At 41.9% G+C, this 24,884-nt stretch overlaps 1 protein-coding gene across 1 annotated transcript; it reads left to right on the top strand.

Moving 5' to 3' along the window:
• The first annotated feature begins 13,149 nt into the window (after nucleotides 1–13,149).
• On the top strand, nucleotides 13,150–24,844 carry cltb (clathrin, light chain B). The gene is made up of 5 exons (XM_080745615.1): nucleotides 13,150–13,723; nucleotides 16,127–16,188; nucleotides 17,261–17,378; nucleotides 19,744–19,855; nucleotides 23,632–24,844. The coding sequence occupies exons 1-5, from the start codon at nucleotides 13,468–13,470 to the stop codon at nucleotides 23,801–23,803; spliced, it is 720 nt and encodes a 239-aa protein (XP_080601741.1). The 5' UTR covers nucleotides 13,150–13,467; the 3' UTR covers nucleotides 23,804–24,844.
• The last annotated feature ends 40 nt before the right edge of the window (nucleotides 24,845–24,884 follow it).

Below are 24,884 nucleotides of genomic sequence, written 5' to 3' on the forward strand. Positions count from 1 at the left end.
GGCCTTTGGGAGAGAGAAGGGAAAAACACAAACGCTAATTAGTTGGATCGCTTGGAAAACATTGTGTTCTAGAACATTGTTTCCCCCCTCATGAGTCATGCTTCAATGTCAACTATAGGAGGCTGAACAATTGAACTGGGGAGAAAAATGGGAAGACAGACACTGAGGAGGATATCGTCATCAGAGATAAGGTCTAACCTACTGGCTTGTGAGTGTAACCTACATACTTATGGAGTTCATTAACACTGCTCTCTGGCACACATTTGCATTCAAGAGTCAGACGCGTTAGGAGTGCATATTATAATAATACTTTAAACACCCCGTGCGTGCACTGCACCTGGAACATCAGCGGACTATTAGTAGAGATGCTCCGATTGCGATTTTTGGGTCGATGTCGATCACCGATCAACTGGAATCAGTATCTGCCAATACCGATATTCCTGATCACAGCGTCAAATCCGTAAATTCTTCCATTTATTGTGTTACTGTAGCAGCATTTATATATTTAATGATTCTTCTTACAAAACATTGACATTGTATATTAAGTATAAGGAGATCGCTGGCTGAGATCCTTTAGTATCCAATTCAACTTGTAGGAGTTGAAGCTGAGGTTAAATTCAGTCTCACAGATAAATGTTGTGAAAATAGCTGATCTAGCGACCAAAGCCGATCGCGACCACTCACCAATCAATTGTCACATCTCTAACTATTAGATTCAGGGTTCAATTCACTATAGAAAATGTTCGTCAATTATCGTGAACTTTGGTGTACATTATACACTTGACAGAATGCCAATACAGCTATAAGGCAGAAGAAAGACATGTGACTCAATGTTTAAACGTCATTTGAATGGTGCATTTTGCATTTATGGCTTTTTAAAGATTACAACCCCTATCATGTAATTCTAAGAACCAAGGGCAACTTGAGCCACCGCCCGGGCCGGGGCAAAGGCACCAAGTGACTTACGGGCATAGGGACTGTCTGACGTGACCTACATACCTGCACCCTCACTCCACTCTTTATGTGTGTCCCCCCCCCCCTTCCTCCCACTCCCCACTACAAGATAGCAGCACTCATCATCATGACATACAGCCCCTTGCTGCCATCCAAGCCTACCTTGTCCTAGGGGTGGGCGATATGGAAAAAACACAATATCACAATATTTTTCCCAAGCGGTATCACGATACATGATCTTATCGCGATTCTTTCTTGTGTTTGTTTTTATGGTTATTTTTCAAGTTACTTAACAGTACAACTACCTACAAGGTAACAAAAACTGAAAGAAAAAGGAGTGAAGACCATTTAGACCAGTGGTCCTCAAAGTGGGGTCTAGGGACTCTGTGGGATCCTTTTGGGAGGTCTAAATTGACCCTTACAAGTATGTAACAGTATATATTGAAACCAAATGGACCCATATTTGGTTTCATTTGTATACTGTCAGAGTTAAGGGGAGACCTTGACATTGTATGATTGAGAACTACTGATTTAGACCAAAATGCAGGTTTAAATTAATTCTGCAATGAATCTCTGTATTAACAATTCAACAGGATTTTTTCATAAGGCTCCCTCATTGCATCACGATATATACGATATCTCTGAAAAGGAGAAATTGTATCGTCTCAACGATATTTATCACCATATCGCCCACCCCTATACCTTGTCCTGTGGCGTTCGCTTGGCAACCCTAACCTGATGAGAGGAGGTCTACAGCCAAAAGGTGGTGAGCTCTCTCTCTCTCTCTCTCTGTGTCTCTCTCCCCCTCCCTCCTTCTTGTGACAAGAGGCAAGTCCTTGCTTCTCCACGATCCTCAGAGGCTATATAAGGAATGTAAAACTACACCAAACTATTTCAGCCCAACACCCACATGAGTCACGGAGAGAGAGGGAGGGGGGGTGAGGGAGAGAGGGAGAACATCAACCAACCCAATATTCTGGCACAGGTTTTTGCACATTAAATCCTATGGACGGTTTAAAGTATAGACTACTTCTGAAGCAAAGAGAAGGGAAGGCCGGCCCCTGCCGACGTAATGTGAAGCGAAGCCTGTGAGATCCTGCATTCCTTTCCAGAGAGCATGAAGTCCGTTTCAGCACAGTACCAAAAAAAAAAAGGAAAACCCAAACCAGCAATTAGGTTATGACATCAAGCTCTTAAAGCGACAGGGGGACCTTATATATCAGTGTTTCTCAAACTTACATATTTCAAGGTCTCCCCTTAACTCTGACAATATACAAATGGATTTGGTTCTATTTGTATACTGTCAGAGTTACAAACTTGTATGGGTCAATTTAGACCCCCATAAAGGAACCCACAAAGTCCCTGGAATCCACTTTGAGAACCACTGTTATATAGGACTTCTTTACGGATGCTTTCCAAGACGGTTCAAAAGAAAGTTTTAAATTGTTGTTAGGTTTATTTGCTCTGGGTTGTTAAACTACGGCAAATGAGAGGTGCAAAATGCGGGTTTATTAGACCTGCACGGGAGGACGTCACGGCACCCCAGGGCCCAGCCAACCAGCCGAGTCCCCCCTGCATGCAGAAGCCATGCAGTTGCTGCTATAATAAGATGTTGAGATTCCTTGAGGGCGGCTAATCTAAGTTTGAATGCGAGTCTGTAATTATAAACACAACACTTTTGTAAACGTCAATTTAGAATAAAATAAAACTTCCCACAAAACAAGCCGCATTTTAAAGGCTACCCTTTCAAGTCTTTACAACGTTACAATAAGAAAGGGGGCTGGGAAATAAGATGGGGGGAATATATATATATATATATATGTATATATATATATATATATATATATATATATATATATATATATCCTAGAGATGACAATGTGTGAACAGCTAGCTGTAACTTAATATCTGTGATTTTGTGGTATCAACATTGAGGCATCAAAAAGCTTCAAGTTAGCAAACCCACTTTAACATATTGTCTTCTTAGAAGAATGGGGCTTCAAGTTGTCACAACATGTCACTGCAGCCTGCCTGTTGCCTAAGCAGCATACTTATTTTATCAGGAACATCCAGAGACTGCGGTCTGGATACATTTTTAAAATTGTGAATGTTATGGAAATGCTGTCTCTTATCTGACAACAATGGCTTTATTAACAACAAGCAAAAGGATACTGAACAAAGTGTCTATGTAGAACTGTTATTGGAATTAAAGCCACGCAAAGAAGGCATAAAGTTACAGTGAACAAGCCTATAGCACTATTCTACAAACCATAATCAAACCATATAATCCTAGAAACATTAAGAGAGCAGTGGTTCTCAAAATGTTTCTTAAATAGCAAGGAACCTCTAAGGGTCCACTTGGAACCCCCTCAAGGGACCCTGGGGGTCCCCGGACCCCACTTTGAGAACCAACAGGGCCACCACAACAGGCAATAAAAACTAAAAACCATTGACAAAATAAATACCAAACTATCTTGTGACACACTGAGCCAATAACACACAACATCAACAGGTGATGAGATTACATTGTCATATTTACATAACACTGGTGGTGAAACACTGCGTTCATTCATCACTTTTAAAAAATCGAACCTCTGTTCGAAGTGGAGCTGTGTGTGTGTGTGTGTGTGTGTGTGTGTGTGTGTGTGTGTGTGTGTGTGTCTGTGTGTGTGCAACAGCGCCCCTCCCTTAACATGTGTGGCCAGAAAAGGTTACTGCAGGGCAGTGCAGGCTACATACCCGGAGACAGACAGACAGACAAACAGACAAACAGACAGACAGACAGACAGACCCACACACACGGCCACGTATAGGGAGCTCCACACAGCTCCAAAAACTCGAGGCAGCAATGAACACACACACACACACACACACACACACACACACACACACACACACACACACACACACACACACACACACACACACACACACACACACACACACACACACACACACACACACACACAGGTGTATTTCTGTTTAAATGACGTCTGGGAGAAGCCAAAATAGAAATATGTGTGTGGGCTTTTTCTGCAGTCATTTATACAACGAGAAGCTGTCACAATGCAGAGCAGCTGAAACTCTGGAGAAAACAGCCATGCAAACAACTCACCTTGTATAGTCTAATAATAATATAGCCTATATATATATATATACACAGGACCTACACTGGAAATAACCTTTTTTATTATTAAACTGTATGGGTTGAGAAAACAGCCATACAACTCACCTTAGTCTAATAATATAGGCCATATACAGGAGTCAGGACCACACTCGAGATAACCTTTTGTATGGGTTATCCAATATTGTATTATATAGTCTATATATTGTTTTTACCAAATAGAATCAACAAATTAACCAATAAACCAGTTTATTTGTAAAATACACGAAAAACTTCCAGCACCCTTGGACTCACTCACACACAGGCCCATGCATGCATTGCATACATACACATTGTGTAAAAGTAATAAAATAAAATAAAATTAAAAATCTAAAAAGTTCAGTCAAATACTCTTCGTGTGCACAACTTATCCCAGACTAAATACGTTTAAGAAGAGTTTCTCTGCAGTTTCAGTTAAAGTCAGTATAAAATAGCTCAACAAGTAAACCTAAACTTTTTGCCCCCTTCTTCAAGAAACTCGAATGAATGATCATTGATTCCCTCTTCCTTACCTCTTGTGTTCCTTCTCCAGACATCCCGAGTTAAAAGTCTTTTAAAAAAAGAGCTTTTCTAGTCCCGAATCCCTTTAAAATAAAATGATCAATAGAATAAAATGATCAATAGATTATATAGGCTGCGAGATCCACAAGAAGAAGCCCTGGGACTTCCTCAGACGTCAAAGGGGAACAGCGGATCCCTGGCAGAAAGCAGCCTGAGATCTATTCCCTCTCCGAGGATCTATGTTCTCTCGGTACCGCGGTGTCGCCCTCAAAAAAGCACAAATCTACAAGCTCTAGAGTGCTGACAACAAGCTGATAACGTGTCGCGAGTCAGCTTGTAGATCTGTTCTTTTTTTGGAGGAACTGGCGATACTCTCGCGATGCCCGGAGTATTTTAGCCACTCCCATGGAATTCCTTTAAAGAAAAGGAAAAAAAGGAAAAAAGGATTGATACATCCCATGGTCCGGAGGGTCGCGGCCGTCCGTGATTGGCCCACCGGCTTTGCGTTTCGTAACTGTGATTGGCTAATTGGTTTGTCAACTGTACAAAATACAAAAAGAACAAGGCAAAAGCAGTCACATTATGTAAAGATATGAAAAACAAAGTCAAAATTAAATAAATAAGCTCGAGGTTATACATTTTAGGCAATATATTGATCACAGATTCTTCTGGTTTGCATAGCTTTAGTGTTTGTACAACATTTTAAGGTTTCTAAGTATGACAATAGAAGGGCTTTTAAAAAAAAAGGACGTTTTGGACGTTGTTTGTTTTAATTTAATGTTGTGTTTTCTATTCATTTACATTCGTTATTAGATGTAAATCAGAATCAAATGTAGTTCAGTTTAATCGACCCTACAGGCAATGGGACCTTGAATACCTTCCCAGCACAGTAGCCTAGTAGCTCAGCTGAGCTACTCAGTAATTTAATTAAAGGCTCATTTCACCCTTTTGTTTTTCCTCAACTTTATCTCCCATTACACGTGAAGAAGCATTATTCTTTAACAACATAACACAATATAACATAACATAACATAACATAACATAACATAACATAACATAACATAACATAAAAAAGGATGTAAACAAACACCCAGGTTTGATGTTTTTATATCTTTGCATCATGCCTATTCACAATTTTCATGGTATGTAACTAATTTGATATTTTACGGCTATGTGCTATATAAAGATTAATTCAGTACTTGTATGATAGAATGTTTCTCGCACTGATTGTACTTGTAATTTGCTGCCTTGCCTGATACATTAGGCCGGGTCTTCATTTTGAGGATGTTCCCTCAATGATGCTAAATTAATTGGCTCATTCTAGGATATTTGATGAGTTTTATGTAAAAACAATGTATTTATGTAAAAAAAAAAACTACTAAACAAATTATTGAACTCTATAGGCTACTACCACCGCACTGACACATCACAATCATGCCGAGGTATTAAAGTTATAGACATACACTATATATACAGGTAGTTGTCAGGCAGAAACTGTCAAATTAAAGCCCTACTTGTTCATACTACAGCATCACACAAAAGCATCAAAAGTAGATCCACAAGCTTTTAGATACTGCTACTTTTGCTACTTTGGAATTTTAATCCTGAAAAGTATCAGTTTTGAACATGAGGTTTCCAACCATAGATGCTTTCCCGTTTATAATGGTATGTGGCAAGACCTGTGAAGGAAGTTAGTAAGGTCTCTGGGAGCAGGAGATATACTGTACAGTATCTGTAGGACTGTGTGCAATAATATACTGATATTGACTGATAATATACTGAATTATCTGTACATATTTACTGCAAAAATAAGGTATGGCAATGACTCTAATGAACATGGTAAAAATACCTTACTCACATTTCAACTTAAAACAAGTGTGTTGTATGAAACGTGTAAATGCAGTGCCAATTAACATTACACACTTTGTGGAGCAGCTATATTACAGACATATGGCCTGTTTTATAAAATGTTCATTGAATGCATCTGACATTGGATCAACAGGTGAGGTGAGTTCATGTCAATCTGAGTTCCCAGAGGTATTTTTTTTCCGCCACTAGGGGGCGAAAAAGTTCATGTTAACTTTGAAGCAGCTAACGTTAGCTTAGCTAACGTGGTTGTCTTTGCCTAGAGGCAACGCACTCACTGTGAGCTTGTAGATCTGCTATTTTTTTTTAGCCGGTAGCTACTTCATATTCACATATCCTAGAGAGGGATAAATGTCCAGGATACAGTAATAGCATTGTTTCAACTCACTGTAGTTGATATGAAACGCTGATGTGTTGTTGTTGTAGTAATCTCGTGAGTCGTTGACGTTAACGAGATGTGGGCGTGGCCACAGCCCGCGCGCAAGGTGCTTCGTGATTTCGTGAAGTTTGTTTATCCTACTCGCACGGTCATTGGTTGATATCAACCTCACCGTGTTCTGATTTGATATTTGGATTTCAAATGTCAAGTCAACGGTATTAAAAGGCCGCTCACAGACGTCGTGGATCTAACGCTCATCTGACTTCTTTGAGACTAGACGTGCGTTTTACCAGCTCTTCCAGAGACACCATTACTGAGGAATCACTGCTTGTTTTCATCATCACCTGTCATCCATCTGTTGTAAGTAAGTTTGCTTTGTTCAAGACGCTCTTAACGACGTGTTTGTAGAGTTAATTTAGGCTTGTTTACAACAGTTTTTGGTCAGTTTCAACCATATTTACTAGGTTACCGTTTTTAGTACAGTAGATAGCTCGTTGTTTACACACACACACACACACACACACACACACACACACACACACACACACACACACACACACACACACACACACACACTCAGGTTTCAGAAGTTAGCCTAACCATACAACAGTTTTTGTTAATTTTCAACCATATTTACTAGGTTACCGTTTTTAGTACAGTAGCTAGCTGGTTGTTTTCACTCTCACACATACACACACAGGTTTCAGAGGATAGCCTAACCATGCTGCCTCTGCACTGTGTCACCCTGTGGCGCAAGGTGGGTGATAGCCTGTCGAGCCTGAACTGGCTCCAGGACATCTCCGCCCCCGGTGCCAACAGCAGAGGCCCCCAGCCAGGCGGAGGTCTCGGCTGGGAGGCTCTCTCCGTCCCCAACCGGCAGCCATTGGGTTTGTCTGTGGTGGCTTTGTCCCCTCTGGCCGGGGACATGGCGTCCATGGGCATTCCCCTGACTCCTGTCATGCCCACACCAGCTTGCAGCCAGACCCAGCAGAGCCTCCCAGGCGTTGTGACTCACAGCCCCTGCCCCGGTCTGGTGGGCTACAACACCAATGCCCATGAGAAGCCACACTACTCCTGTGCCACGCTGATCTTCATGGCCATACAGGCCAGCGAGAAGAGAAAGCTCAGACTGACCTCTATTTACGAGTGGTTCAGAGAGAACTTCTCCTTCTACCGCTGTGCCAAAACCAACTCCTGGCAGAGCACCATCCGGCACACCCTGTCCGTCAACGAGGGCTTCATCCAGCTCCCGAAGGAGAAAGGCGAGTCAGGAAAGGGGCGCTTCTGGACAGTTGACGCGCAGCATGTTGAGCGCCTCAGCAGCGGCGTCTACAAAGTCCAGATCGACCCCAGGTCCGGCTCGCAGCAGCTCCCCGGGCACTGTGAAGTCACTCTCACGGAACAGAATGTGCCGAGCCAGGGGGTTGGCGGGCGCAAGAGGAAGCTCCCCCAAGCCTCTGTCACTAGCCAGGCCAAAGTCCCCCGCCGCTCCAGTTCGCTGCTGCTTCGTGGAGACGAACAGAAAGAGCTGGAGTCGGTCGAGGAGCACTTCAACTTGGACGCCGTCCTAGAGTTGGCCGAGAGCAGGGAGCTCAGTCCGGACAGCGGGGAGCCACTGTCCAGATCGAGCCACACACCCCCTCCTGTCCAGCACCAGCTTACGGAGCTCTGCAGTGTGGCTAGCTCCGCTGTCTCTGTGCCTCTTCCTCCTCCTAGCTGTGACTTGGATTGTCTCCCACAGAGTCAGTTAACCATCCCCATACTGGAGGACCTGGTGGCTGACTATGACTGGGACGCCTTCCTTGATCCAGCCTTGAGTGAGGATCTGAGCCAGAACAGTGGGGAGCCACTTGGCCCCACCCCCGCAGAGGAGGATCAGGTGATCGACTTCTACATGAAGTCGTTCTTCTCTTCCGTCTTTGGCGAGGAGGTGAGTCTGGACAGCGGGGACCTGCCGTGAGCATCAGGGAGGAGTCCTGTCTGGTCATGGAGGTCCCCCCCCCCAGATGACCTGATGGTTAGTTGATTTGAGGCTTGCTGGAGTTTCCTGCTTGGATGTCTGAGGGCATGTAGGGTCGGAGGTCAGCGTGTCATGGGATCAGGTTGTTGGACACCAGGGCTTGTCCACACATCGATGGGCGACTGGGCGTGTGCACCTCGCCACTGGGGCTCTGCTGCTAAATTAAATAACATTAATTGGACATCATGGCTGCACAGTGCCATTTATTTAATGACAGTTTATTAGCGTTCACATTGTTAACAATTAAAGATTGTCAACACTCATCTTACGGCTCTCAACTGCATTAAATGTCATGCTGAAATGTCAACTCTCCTGGCCATACCAGCATAATGCCACATACATAAATGTGTCTGTCTCTCTGCCTGTCTTGTCTTGTCTGTCATGTACATCACAGGAGTTTCACCGGACTGGAAGTGGAGGTCCCCCCAGTGGGTCAGTCGAGCCTCGCTCCTGATCGCTCCTGGTGCGTGTGGACGTACTTCCACAAAGGGAAAATACTGTTGGCATAGATGGGCTGTACTGTGGTTGTGGTACTGTGGTAACAACATATATGTGTATGTCTTTTAAAGTTTTACATGAAGTAGTAATAGTCATATTAGAAATAGTTATTGTGAAGATTAGATGTAACAAAAATCTGTCTCTCTCTTCTGGACCGTGCTGGAGTTTCCCCTGACTGGAGGTGGAGGTCCCCCCAGTTGAAGTTGGTCAGTCGAGCCTCTCTCCTGATCGCTCCTGGTGCGTGTGGACGCGCTTCCAGAAAGGGGGACAACTCTGAGGTAAGTATGTTTACTTTTTTTCTGTTACTTTATATGGTTTAGAGTTTACTTTTAACATCAACTTGTTGTCATTTTATGAATATCTGTTAAGTAAGAAAAATGATAAAAAGCCAAAAAAAGAAGTAAAAAAAGTAAATCAATATCTGTCCATCTATACTCTGTATGTATTTCTATAGTGTTTGTATGTACAGTATTATATCACATAGACACACAATCTAAACATTCAGGGGTGGCTGGGTGTGGTAGAGTAGAGACAACACTCTTCCAACACCGCAGGTACCTGGGTTCAATATCCATGTATCTCCAGCATGGCTGGGCGCTTCAACAAACAATTGGCTGTTTTGGGTGGGAAGATAGTGAGGAACAAGTGATCATGTCCTTTTTGCTGCACTGCAAGATGTACATTTTTGTTAGTTTTCGTTTTTATTGTAATATTGTTTTGTCAGGGTTGAGATATTAAAATGTTGTACTAGTTTTTGTTATTTCGCTAATGTCATTTACCTATATTAAATAGTAGTTTATACCTTTGCAGCAACAAGGACTCAAAGATACTTGGGAAAAAAATGGGAATTGGCTACGACTAAATCGGATCTCCTCCCTGGATTGACACCTTGCCGCGGTGGAGGGGCTAGCGTGTCCCTGTAACCCAGAGCTGAGCCGGCTGGAGTCACTGCTTCTGGCTGGTCCAACCATGTCGGACAGCTCACAAGGGTAGGGACCAGACTAAGGTCAATCCCTAGTCCTCCGTATTTGGGGGTTGGGCATGAGGTTAACAACTTCATCCCTTAAAAAAATCATCTCAAAATCAAAGGACTCCAGACGTCCAATGTAAGAACTAAAATGTAATGTGACTCATAATGCCAATGCTTCCTTAGTATTGTTGCTGATCTTTTCAGAGCAGAGCTCTGCTGTGAAGGAAACGGGTGTGTGAGCTATGAGCCACTGCATCAAAGCAGCTTCCAGAGGTGCTTACAATGAAGGTCAGTTTTGTTATTATTATTTCTGACTACATGATGAATTCTTGTTTGCTTTTATCTGGATAACATTTGACATGAAATTCTGTACTATATATTGTTGCTGTCGGACAGAAACCTTATACCTCCATAATTTAACTTTTTATGTTTGACTTCATCCTACAAGAGAGTTGCACAAATGTAGTGAAAATGGCAGATCTACAAGCTAACAACGCATGGCAACATGTTGTGAGCTTGTAGACTATGCTATTTTCATTTTGTTTTTTCCAACTGACAGCGGTGAAATGTTTCAATACACACAGACACTCCTACTATGCTAAAAACGAAAGGAGGAATGTTTTTGTCATACGCTCGACTATGCTGTTGCATCACATGAAGATGCTTTGTGGGTTTCTACAGAAGGAATCGCTGCGCTGAGGGAGGAAGAGTCAGATGATGGAGACGATTGAGGGTCTGAACAGAGACATCAACCCTTTCAAACACAGTCAGAACGATAGAGGAGGAGCTGAGACCTGAACATGTCTCACAAGCTTTCATCCAACCTCAACTGTAAATATATGTTCTTTTCTTTTTTCTTTTTCTTCTTTGCAATAGAACTCTCCCATAACCCTGACATTCTTAGTGCCTTGCACTGCAAAATTCCCACCCCACAGCCACACTCACTCACACTCATGTCCTCACCCCCCAGCCATCTATCCACTTAACCAAATCAAATCAAATCAAATCAACCTTTATTTGTATAGCACATTTACAACAGCGGAGCTGACCAAAGTGCTGAACATGATAAAATCAATAATACAGAAACAATAATGCCTAAAATGCAATGGTATAAAATCAAAATACAAGAGTAAAAACAACAGATAAAAGAGCTATATACAACTAAAGGCAGTGGAGAACAGGTGAGTTTTTAGCAAAGATTTAAAGGCACCAATTGACTGGGCGGATCTAATGGGAAGGGGCAACATATTCCAGAGCCTTGGGCCTGCGGCGGCAAAAGCGCGGTCACCAACATACTCTTTCCTTCCTCTCTGTCTGTCAGGCTCTCCAGGCTCCTGAGCCTCTCCGTTCTCTCAAGGCAATGGCTGAAAGAGCAAGTGTTACGATCTCATCTGGATGGTGAGCTCCCACACCTACCAGACAGAGGTCAGCATCACCATCATCATCATCCCACACTGACTACTCATTGGGTCCTACTAACCGACAGAGGTCAGCAGAGAACGCGCCATTCCTTCATTCATCTCAAATCACCTTTCTGTGTGACACCTTTCTGTGTGACACTCTTCTGCTATGTGTGCAGTGAACATGAGGTGTAATGTTATGTCCTAGGGTTATCTGTTGTTTGCTTTATGGTAATGTTTTACAACCAAATGGATGTTTATTATCATTAATCTTTGGCCCCTTATGGTTGAACTAGATACCTCTGTGGTCAAAGAGGTTGACACTAAGGTCTCAGAGGCACTTGCCCATCGGGCAAGTACAGGTCATGTTCTACTTGCCCGAAGGTAATGCCCACTTGCCCGAAAAGTAAATCGTCCATTATAAAATGATAGGTACAATTTTAATTACCGCTCAATTTAACACTTATTTCTTTACTTTCTGGGGCTGTGCGATAAAATGTCATACCTCAATACCTCCAAATCCAAATACCAAATACTATGATTGGATATGTCTATGGTTTCACACTTGTTATTTTATATGTTTAAATGTAGCAACAGTAAAAACAGCACATTAGGTAAATAGTGCTCTTATTTTACATTCCACAGACCAGAAGACAGCGCACTGGCCACGTTCAGGTGTTTAGACAGATATCTCATGTTGTGTTTAGAGACATTTGTGTCCCCTCTCAAATGAGCACTTGCCCTGTCGGGCAACCTGAAAGCAAACTTCACCTGCCCTGATGTTTTATTTACCTGCCAGGGGCAGGTGGGCAAGCCTTAGTGTCAATGACTGAGTCTATGCTGTTTTAATATGCTGCTTTATAAGATATTATTTTATTCTTAATTTTATGGAGTGATGAGTGTTTGCTTTTGTGAGACCTAATTTTTGTGTTAAACCCAGGGTACAATAATGTTTATTGATGTAAAAGACTAAATGGGTTCAGATGGTTTTTGAAGGTGTAAATCTTAAATTATTTAATATGGAATATTAAATAAGTTGCAGTTGGAATATAAATAAGGGCTTTTGGAAGATGAACACGTCTTTAATAAAATAAAGTGTCCGTCTCACGCTTTGTCCAGCAGATGGCGACAGTGTCTATAAACAGACAGTACAACAACCGTCACTTTATTCCAACTGGTTGAGCGTCAGACTGGGACCAATCCACTTCTGCAGGTTGCAAATCCGGTCTGAAGCGGATACGGAAACGGTCCATAATTGTGGGTTAACGTATTTGTACGAGCAAAGTACCGAATACAGTAGGGCGGGCTCTAGACCGGATCTGAGAACTGAGCGTTAAATAGAACCCAGACACTCAGCCTGCCCTGGTGACGCGGAGAGGTTATGATTTCACCGGTGGAGCAAGTCAAGAGAAATCATGAATCATCACTGCTGATGGGACCACAACGTTTAATAGACGCAACGACTTAACAGCGTTATTTTTCCCAGTATTTGCAACTTAATAAAAAAAGACTAAATCTGAGGGGTTAATACAAATTAAAAACTACATATTTACTCCACTTAGTGGCCAATAAAGAGCTATCCTCTCTGAAGTTCAATCTGACTGACGTTAGCAGCACCCGGCAGAGGCTAGCAGCTATAGCTAACTAGCCCACCACCAACTTAACGGTCAACAAACAAAAACAACAACAACAAGAAAGGCGAACAGCGAACAAACAATGGCCGATAACGGAGCGGTGCAGCCGGCCGCCGAGGAGGACCCGGCGGCGGCCTTCCTGGCCCAGCAGGAGAGCGAGATCGCGGTGATCGAGAACGACGACGAGGGCTTCGGCGGCGGCGGAGCCCTGGATGAGGGCTTCGGCGGCGGCGGAGCCCTGGATGACGAGCCGCAGCCCGCTGCCCCCGTGGCGGCTGCCGCTGCCTCTCCCCCCGCCGCGAGGTCTCCCAGCCCGGACATCATAGAAGACACCTACGGTAAAGTAACCAGTAGGGCTGAGCTGATGCTGACTTAACTCTAGCTCTGGTCCGTGGCGTTTAGAAGGAGTTGAACTCCTTCTAAACGCTATGTATGGACCACCAGAGCTAACTAACTTAATGCTAACTATATGCTAAGTGCTAACTTAATGCTAACTATATGCTAATATGTGCTAACTATGTTTAATAGTAATAATACTTAACCTATGCCTAAGGTCCCTTTGCCAACGAGCTAATATAAGTATCTATTATAAAATATATAAAATCGAGGTTTAATCTCTCAGCTAATATTTATTATTGCGACCGTAGGTCGCAGATTAGTATGTCAACGGTCACAGCTTGTCCGTATGTATGTATCTCTGTCACGCCTGACACTGGTTCTATGGGTTTGTTGGCAACAAACCCATAGAACCAGTGTCAGGCAAACTTTGTTGCTCTGACATCACTGTGATGTCAGGGGAACCACTCTTAACAGAATGGGTTTGTCGCTCTGACATCACGCTCTGGCTTCACTGTGATGTCACACTGACAGAATCCCTTTTATACCAATAGATGGAGTTCCCTGATGTCATCAATATTAAGACCATATCTAACAGGACTTCATATGGGAAATGGGAATGCCCATACATGGAGGTCACATCGACCACATACCACACTAACGGCTGGTTCTACATAGAGGGATCTCCATGGACCATGTAACGTTTTGTTAAATTGGGATATATAAAATTCAACCAAATAGGTTAGTTGGGACGCAAACACGTGAATTACTTCCAGAGTACCGTATAATGGTTAGTAAGAAAATAAAATAATCGAGACAATAACAAAGTTATTAAGTTAACACAGAAACCTGAACACAGAAACCTGAACACATTAATGTTACATTATTATACTAAAACTGGTCATGTAAGCTAGTATGAGTTTGGTTGAGTTTAAGGAACTAGAATAGCTGTGTTTACGGTAAACACTGTCTACTCTACAGCATCTATCCAGTACTCTGTACCCTTGAGTTTTGTTTTATTTTCAGTAAACATTTGACTGAAACTGGATTTCTAGGGTGCGTTCGGAAATGCGCACCGGGTGTGTGTTCAGTGTAGTGAGTGCAGTGGGCGGTGACGTTGAGAGTGCATTCAGTGTGGCTTATTTACGAACAACCAGTTAAGGGGCAGCAGTGAGCTTTATCAGAAGGAAAACTTTCTGAAAAGCAGCAGTTGCTAACATAACGTTGCTATTGAAAGGTAATTTAATTCATAACATTGGCCTACCTGCTGCTAGTTCACAAGTTGATGCTTGTGTAACAATAAACCCCAAAAGGACCTATTCGAGCCGCAAATTGTGCGTTTTGTTATCAATTCCTCCATTGTTCACAGCTGAGAAGCGCTCGAGACACTGCAACCAATCAAAACACCACACTGACGCACCACACCGTCAAACACCATCTTCTGAGTAGGGTCGGTGAGTGCGTGTACTCAGCACACCGGTACGCCGCGCACTGGATTTCCGAACGACAACGCACCAAGTGCACCGAATAAACGAACGACAACATGGCACACCAGTGTGTTGAGTGCGCATTTCTGAACGCGCCCCTAGTGAACTTGTAAAACCAAGCTTTTGGTAGAAATCACACCTAGTGTGAAGTGAGCGGTGCTATTTAGCAGTTAATTTCATTAAACGCCCCACAAAGCTTGGCCAATGTGACGCTGGGCCTTCAACAGACTTTGAGCGCTTTGTAACAAGATGTAGGCCACACTTTGTGTTCTGGACAAAGCCAGATGTTGGAGCTTAGCTCCTTCCAGGAGCACCACTCAAAAACGCTACACATAGGGGTAGAGTTAGCTTCACTTCTCTTTATTTCAACGTTACATTTGTCATCCATTTGAAACATGTATGATAAAAGAGAAGGGGCTATTCTTTCCATGGTTATCTCTAGGCAGGTAACAGTATTCAATAGATCACACTTAATGGTGTGACACCATCTTATCCTCAGGTCACCCAACAGCACCATGTCCCAAATATTTTGTCACTATTCTTTACTGATCTACAAGTTCAAAACATATCGTTTCGAATGGCATTTCGAGCTTTAAGATCTGCTGTAGTAAGTGTAGTATGATCAAGTAGGCCATTAATTTACAAAAAAACACAAAGTTTTAAAATATAGAGATAGGCGGTTGCTGCCTGACAGCAACGTGTCGTGATGTGTGCGTTAAAGCTAAATAAGGATACATACTACTAACAACAACAACTGCCAGTCAGGTCATCCATCATCAGTTATCACATCAGTGTCCAAACAGGTGCGTCTGCATTTCTGGCTTAAGACAAAGAGCACACAAGGTTTCTACAAAGAGTACACCCTGGCTGTCACATTGTGACTTTGTGCTTTGAGACAACTTTGCTCTTGTTTTGCAGACGACTTTGCTGACGGCTTTGGAGAGGAGCCTGCTGCCACAGTGAATGGGGACATGTTTCAGGTGAGTTAACGGGTACACATCATTGTGTATCATTATTTTATGCTTTAACTGTTGAAAAATAGCAGATATACAAGCTCACAGCGCGGTGTGCTGCGAGCTTGTAGATCTGCTATTTTTGAAAAATCATGGAAATTTGGATTTTGACCTGATTCTATAAGTGTCGTTTGAATCCTTCTAAGGTTTTTTGAAAAACCCTTTGTTTCTGTGTCAGCAATCTGGCTGGCCATCGTCAAAGAAAAGGTCCTTTTCACTTAACTGGAGCTCAGTTAGTCTGTACTTGAGAGACTATTATGTCAGTGGTGCTCAAACCTTTTCATGTGAAGGACCCCCAAAATGATATGTATTTGGCCATGGACCCCCATCTCAAAATATGTAGTTCCAGGGACCACCCAGAAGCAAAATTTGAGTTACAAATGTTCGCTTAAAAATACATATATTCAAAGATTTCACAACTTTTTCAAAAATAGCAGATCTACAAGCTCGCAGCACGGCAGCTTGTATATCTGCTATTTTTCAATAGTTAAAGCAGTCAATAATCCTAGGCCTAAATTGGTTAACAAATACTGTCGGACCCCCGTCTCCATGTAACACTTTAAATGTTTTCTTGGGTTCAAAGACAACTTTTCAGACCAAAATCCTGTCCCTCTATTGTGAAGAAACAAGTGAAAATACATGGGTGTGTCTCAAGAGCTCACTCAAAGCCGCTGGAAAGTCGTGTTTTAGGGATTAAGGCCGCCTGTGAGTTTTCAGCATTTGAGAGACAAACCGCCTGGGGAAGTGTGTTCGATGTTCATCTCCTCCCAATAGAATGATTGACATGATGATTGACAACAGTTAATATGTTTAGCAGCTTTCCAATCTATGTGGTAATTGTCAGTGAATAGTCTTATGAGACGTAATTTCCTTTTCTGTTACCACCTCGCTCTGACTTTCTTTCACACTGACGAAGGCTGGATAGCCGAAAGGTTTGTTCTTGATGTAAAGATACAGTAAAGAAAAGAGAAATCTTAGCTCTTGCCACTGTGTGCGACCCATTGCCTATACAAACGTAGAGTTAATTTGGTCCCACCAGGAGTCCAACGGGCCGACAGACAGCTATGCAGCCATCGCCCAGGTGGACCAGCTGAGGCAGGAACCAGAGAGTCTGCGGAAATGGAGGGAAGAACAGAAGACCCGCCTGGAGGAGCTAGGTAACACACCAGTACACTGCCTACTAGGGCTGTCACAATTATTACATAATCGTCTAATCGTGATTATTTGACATTATCGCAATTATTTTGTCATAATCATCATAATCGTGAATGTTGAAAAATGTCAGAAATAGTGGAAATAGCCTATCTACAAGCTCACAACGCGTCGACGCGTTGTGAGCTTGTAGATCAGGTATTTCCACTATCAATGTTATTTTTTAAGTAGTAAGTTGTCAAATATGTCAGTAATGTATGTGTATATTTAGGTTATGTGTCATATCTACCATATGCAACTTCAAAGCCTAAAAGCCAAACAGAAATGTAATTATCAACGACAAATACACAATTAAATCGTTAATCGCCAATTATTTGAGTGACAATTAATCGTCATGTAAAATTTCATTTTGTGACAGCCCTACTGCCTACATTGACCTCTGTCTTAGGAGTGCAGCAGTTAACCATTACGACCTGAGGCAGATTCTACAAATGCCCTTTTAAGTCGTCAGTTCTCAAACCTTTTTAAGTAATTCAAGATTCCTCACATTCAAGTTCAGATTATGCAAGGCCCATCAACTTGCTATTTATTATGACCATGTATTAAATACAGAGGGCTCTCAACTTAAAAAAGACCGTAAAAGGTCTTATTTGAGATGTTCCTTTCCTTTTAGGCAGGGTGTTTAACTGTACTACATTTCAATTGTATTGACTATACTTGTACTGTTCTCCATTTTTGTCTAATAAAATAATCAATCAATCAAAAAACACGCTTGCTAAAACGTAACCATAGATAAGTGTTGTTTTATTGTAAACAACACATGCATTAAGCCTTGGACTGGCTTTTCCTGATTTGTATGTTTCTTTTTAAATTCTAAATTAATGGAATCACCACATGTTTCATAGGTTATAGAATTGACTCCACCTTTTCTGGTGTAAGTTCAAGATTTTTCCAAAAAATAAATACATACAATACATTTATTTCAATAACATATTTTTGGATGAGGGTCTGTTTGGGGGTCCTTTTGGGGGTCCTTGACATCATGAAATGTTTTGAGAAACCACTGGTCTAATTGCCATCTTAGTGTCTGAACAACCAACAATGGTTATCACAGTTCAAACACGCATTGTAATGACATCATAGCTACCAGTGGTGTTGCCAAAGAAATACTCGGCGAAGCAAAGTACCGGTACACAGTATTATTCAAAGTATTGTGGTATGTGACGTGTCAGTCAATGGATTCACAGCGATTCCTCTGTGTGCTATTTTAAACTGGTGCTGGTGGCGTCGGCTACTCCCGCCCCAAATGCAAACATTTGCACAGGAATGCTCAGGAAATATGCATCAGAAGAAAAAAGTTCTGCCATATGCATCAAACAGAAAATCTTGAGTATTAACAACACTGCAATTCATATTTTTAAATGATTGATTTCTTAAAGGCCCACTTAACCTCTGGGACAACCAGATCTTATTTTATTGTTGTTTGGGACACGATCAACACAATCCTGAGTTATTTTGCATCATATGATGCAGCATGATGCATCATATGATGCAAAATGCATCACTAGTAATGTTGAAATACGAAAATATCTCAAAACACAGATTGAACACAAGAAATAACTCAGGATTGTGTTGATTGTGTCCCAGAGGTGAAGTGGGCCTTTAATGACGTAACCATGTAATAAGTGAGATAATTAATAGTGAGGTTGTTGAGAAATAACCCTGACAAGATGATTAGACCCCGACGCAATATCAGAGGGGTCTAACAATGACCGGCTCGACATCAATATCCCACTTATTACATGGCTACTTAATGTAGAAATGTACAAATTGTCCCAAAAGTAACTACACAACTGATTTCATTGCTTACGCGGTAATGAAAGTCCATTAATTTATGCCAGGTGCGTCCAGTGCAAAGTGTCGCCTCGGAAAACAATGGGAATGGTTGATAAAATACAATACATTTTTGGTTAGTGAATGGTCTATGTCTCGCTTCAAATGTTTATGCGTGGAAAAACGGGGACTGCCCATAAGTCCAAAATCTCATTAGTCCGAATTTAGTTAGGGTTAGGTAAGGTTTTAGGGTTAGGTTTAGGCATAGTTTTACTGAGGTTTGGGTTAGGTTTAGGCTTAGACATAGTATTTCTCACCAGGTTAACATCACCAGATTCTGACTAATGGGATGTAGGAACAATGAGAGTTCGGACCAATGCCATGGCACCGGAAAAACATTCCAGAGAGCAATAAAAGTAGTGTACTTCAAGTTCTTATTTATTGGTATCGCAATGAAAACATGCTCATGTCCCATCAGGTCGGGACTCGGGAATGGCTGGTTTATATACTGTATTGTTCTGTCTGTGCTCCGTTTAGACAACGCGTCCAAGGCTGCGGAGGCAGAATGGAAGGAGAAGGCCAGGAAAGAGCTGGAGGACTGGCATCTTCACCAGAACGAACAGATGGAGAAGAACAAGGCCAACAACAGGTCAGTTGACTGGCTGGCAACTCGTCTCTCTTGGCTGGTTTAGTTGATGCGAGCAGCCATGACTGTGATAGTCTGTTTTAGTGTGAATGGCAGAGTTAAACAGCGGTCCGTGCCAATGCCTTTGTTGTTCCTGGGGTGGTTTTGTTAGATTAGGTATCACAATGCCAGAAGCAACTTGGTGTCAGGAATCACCAGGGACATCACGATTTGACCACGATTCATTAAGATCACTATTCTGTCCTTTTTTCATGTGTGTTGACTGCCATTAAATGTTCCATTGAAAAACATTTTCAATTTGGATCATTTCAATTTGCATTCAAATTAAACATTTCATTCTGTCTGCTGATCTGTAAACTAATATCCGAATGATACATTTTGGGCAGAATGTCGAAGGAATTACCCGTTGGCATTAAAGAGTCAATACAGATCACACGAAAGATCTTAATGCTGAATTGATTTCCCACCACCGAAGCAACATTCCAACACAGCAGTAGCAGAATAGTGGTGTTTGTGTGAGGCAGTATGTTTGGTGAAGGCTGTGGGAGATTGGAGCGGTTACAGATGACCTCAATGCCTCCAGGAAACAAATCGCTGTCGTCGGGTAGAAACCTCACGCGGCCATATTTCAACTTTTCCTGTTTATATTTTTGATAAATTAACACCCTACTTTGTCATACTTCACTGTCACACTGAAGTACCAAAAATAGCCAATCTGCAAATTCAGAGCGCGACGCACCGTGCCGCGTTTTGAGCTTGTAGATCTGCTGATTTGGGTCCTTTTTTTAAAGTAACGGTTTTGGACATACAAGGTTTCTTTCCACCCGACGGCAATGAAATGCTTTCTGTGGGAGCGTTGGTGTAACAGAGGGACACATGAAAAAATGATGAGAGACGATCAAAATGTCATGTTTTGGCCCTCAAGTTATGTTACGATATTCATGGCTAATGGTTAGCAATAAATCACATTTGTTTTTACACAAGCCCTCTTTATTATGCTACTGATAGTAGTTTAATCTTTTGAGGGTTTTTTATTTTATTTTAAGTATGACTGGTTAGTAGGGATGGGACGATACGTGATATTATCGCTTATCGTGATAAAAAACACTCACGATAATCGTATCGTGGAGATTGAATTTATCGTGAAATATCGTCCTCCGTCATGCACTGGGATCAAAGCTTGTCGATCTGCTATTCTTTGGCAATGTTCCGCCCCTGGATAATGGATTTAGTTTATCGTGATAATATCGTAAATCGCGATTTCTTTTGTCACAATAATCGTGATATGAAATGTTCATATCGTCCCATCCCCTACTGGTTAGCATTCTGAAGTGATGCCATGTTGTTATATACTGCTGTAAAAACGGTCTGTCACAATCTGTAGTCCTGTTTTATTCCCTGTTCAGGCTAACTTTTTCTTCTCTCACGCTTTCCAACAGACTCCAACAAAGTCTGGCACGGTATCACTTTGCATCTCTGACCGTAGTTTAGGCTCATTCCTGCCTCTCATGTCTCTGTAAGCATTCAGAGAGAATCCCCCAGTGACACATTAGAGACTAGTGCTGTATGTGCAGAATCTGCAGATTTAATACACCTGGGAAAACAAAAGAAATCGGGAGATAACGCTTGCTAGCAAGATGGTAACCATTAGATCAGTGGTTCTCAACCTTTTCAGGCCGCGACCCGATCATATTTGAACTGGGCACCCGCCACCAAGGCTTTCTTTTAGGTATAGAACGGGTACACATTTTGTGTGTCGTTATTTTATGATTTAACTATTGAAAAATAGCAGATATACAAGCTCACAGCACGGCACCGAGTGCCGCGCTGCGAGCTTGTAGATCTGCTATTTTTGAAAAATTTTATAAGTGTCTTTTGAATCCTTCTAAGATTCTTTGAAAAACCCTATATTTCTATGTCAGCAATCTGGCTAAACGTTGTCAAAGAAAAGGTCCTTTTCGCTTAACTGGAGCTCAGTTAGTCTGTTCTTGAGAGACTACTATGTCAGTGGTTCTCAAACCTTTTCATGTGAAGGACCCCCAAACTGATATTTATTTGGCCACGGACCCCCATCTCAAAATATCTAGTTCCAGGGACCACCCAGAAGCAAAATTTGAGTTACAAAAGTTTGCTTTGAAAATACACATATTCAAAGATTTGCACACATTTTCAGGACTTTTTCAAAAAATAGCAGATCTACAAGCTCGCAGCGCGGCACTCGGTGCCGCGCTGTGAGCTTGTATATCTGCTATTTTTCACTAGTTAAAGCATTCAATAATTCTAGGCCTAAATGGTTAAATTGTCACTTCACTGTTATCTGGGAACTCAGTTTGAGAACCACTGAATTAGAACACTGGTTCTTCACATGGGCTCCGTGGGACCCCCAGGCGTCCTTGTTGTTGTAGGGGTCCCCAGCTAAATCGTTGGAGTTAGGAACCAAGTGTACCCTTTCAGGATCTTTGAGTGTACAAATAGACCCTCATTTGGTTCCATTAATTAACATGTAGGATTTTATAGGGTAGATTGGGATTCCTAGGTTGGAAAACGGGGATCCTTGTCCTAATGCTGGGGTCCTTAAAATCATAAAGGTTGAGAACCAGTTTTAGAATTAGATGTACAAAAACATTGTTTTCATTTACAGTTCACTAGGCCAGGGTAAGCTGTCATTGGTTGAACATTGAACCTAGCCCACCCAAAACTATTGCCTAGTTGCCTAAAACTTTAGTATTTTATTATTAGGTCTCTGGTTTCTCTCACTTGCTTACAGTATCGTTCTTAACCACGTGATATACTTAGTCGTACCACGAACAGTGAAAATGGCAGATCTACAAGCTCACAACAACGCAGATCTTTGCCGTGCGTTGTCGTGAGCTTGTACATCTGCTATTTTAGCTATTCTTAAAGATAAAATTAAAAGATTGTGAAAAATCTGCTCAAAACAGGGTACTCAAAGTGTAATGTGGTTAAGCTGGCCCTAACCTTTCTCTGCTTTGTTCATGAACACTCACACTGTTTTTCTTCTCCTTTTTTTTCCTGCTTACTTGGCTTGCCTGCGTACTAGGATTGCCGACAAGTCTTTCTACAAACAGCCCAACTCTGATGTTATAGGCTTGGTGTAGGTTTTAGAACTCTTCTGCTTTTTGACGTTGTTTACGCCCCTTGTAGCTTCCATGAGTTTCTTTACAACCAGCTCCTCCTTTCTTAACGGGATGCATGCCCCCCTGCTCTAAAACTACAAACACATGGTTTATGAGATTGTATGCGTTTCACTTTTAAAAAAAAACTGCTGCTAACATAGGCTCAAGCACAGTCTAATGTTACGCTGCTTGCACAGAACTGTCTGTTGAGCTCGCTGCTCACAGGTGGTGCGTGCGGTGATAACTAAAGAAATGCATGAACGTGCTCTACTGTATATCTGAAGTAAAAGATTGCCAGTTGCATGAATTATCCACTTAAACCCTCTACTTGGTAAGACAGACCCGAGTTGCAATCGTACTCGGTCTGCTCCTTTCCTTCCAATTTCTTTGCTAGAAATAGACGATCTACAAGCTCACAAGATGTCACGGCGTGACACGTTGTGAGCTTGTAGATCGGCTATTTCGGACGAACGTCTGTCCCCCCCTCCCCAGAATAGGGGCTGCTGGAGTTCAAGTGGTTAATTTAGTTAACGAGTGACACATTATTGTGCGGACGTGCTTTTGCCAGTGTGGAGTTTTGTTCTGTGATAGCTGGCTTAGCAGGACGCCTCCTGATTTCTGGTGCTTTGTCCCGTCACGCAGAGCGTCAGAAGAGGCCTTCCTGGCCGAGTGCGACGGTGACAGCCCGGGGACCGAGTGGGAGAGAGTCGCTCGCCTCTGCGACTTCAACCCCAAAACCAACAAGCAGGCGAAGGATGTTTCCCGCATGCGTTCTGTCCTCATCTCCCTCAAACAGACGCCGCTGGTTCGCTAAGGCGGCAACGCAAGGACCTCTATCCTCTTCTTCTTTAAACTTTTGCCTTTTACAAGTTTTTAATTCCCGTTTGCATAATAACAATTTAGATTTAAGTCTTTCCTTTTTCACTACCTTGAGAAAACAAACTCCCATCGTTCTAATTATTCTGAAGTATACCTCACTCTCTTTGGATAAAATGAAGGACTGCTCTGTTGTTTTCGTATCCTGTAGTCACAAATGCATTGTGGTTATAATGGAGTAAATATTGTTACTGTAAATTAAAATCGCCCCCTTCCCCCTTGAACTTAACAAGGGCATTAGGTCAACTTAACTGCATGCCTCTATTATGCCAGTGTTTTGGATCTGCTGTTTGTTTTATAACATTGCATTTAGTTTTGTCATTAACAACCACTAATCTTTAGTTTCCATTTTTATTTAGAATTCAGTTCAAAGTACTGCACAATCCTTAAGGATAGATTGTAACCACCTCTGCCTGTCACTAATGAAACGTAACCACAAACACTATGTTCAATTATGTTGTATTATATTCCAAGTACCATATTTTGCGTAGCAGAAAAATGTCTTTTTGAAATGCTATAAAGCGTGTGGCCTTTCAGATTTCACCTCTTAATCCTGTAAATTCCAGTTTGTTTTAATCCAGATACAATTTCATTCCAAGTTTAGGCTAATTTCTACTCCCAACGATTTTTATTCAGTTGAAAATGTCATTTTTCAAGCGACAAGGTATGAATTAAGCCTTAGGCAGCATGTTGGTCCATAAAGGCAAAACATGCCACAACCAAAGATTTGTATAACAATCTAAATTTATTCTTACTTTGTACAAAGAATTTGTACAACAATCTAAATTTCTTCATTCTTACAATGAAGTTAATTATTATTTGGAGTCTTGTCGACTCTGAGCAAACAAGCTTCTAGTAATGTTTTTTGACATTTCTTTACAAAACAAATGAATATGGTGTTTGTTTGTTTTACAAACAGTAATGCCTAATTAGTTTCACATGTTGCCTATTTGGAGTTTATGAAGAAAAGAATGTTACAAGGGAAATGGAAAACTGAATAAAACAAACTATGGATTATG

This window comes from Nannobrachium achirus (genome assembly GCF_963921795.1).
Source record: "Nannobrachium achirus genome assembly, chromosome: 17".
In the NCBI taxonomy this organism is placed as follows: domain Eukaryota; kingdom Metazoa; phylum Chordata; class Actinopteri; order Myctophiformes; family Myctophidae; genus Nannobrachium; species Nannobrachium achirus.

Excerpts from the sequence above, each read along its gene's own strand:
- cltb (XM_080745615.1), top strand. The coding sequence starts at position 13,468 with ATGGCCGATAACGGAGCGGTGCAGCCGGCCGCCGAGGAGGACCCGGCG. Across the intron at positions 13,724-16,126 it reads CATCATAGAAGACACCTACG|ACGACTTTGCTGACGGCTTT; the intron begins GTAAAGTAACCA and ends CTTGTTTTGCAG. Across the intron at positions 19,856-23,631 it reads AAGAACAAGGCCAACAACAG|AGCGTCAGAAGAGGCCTTCC; the intron begins GTCAGTTGACTG and ends CCCGTCACGCAG.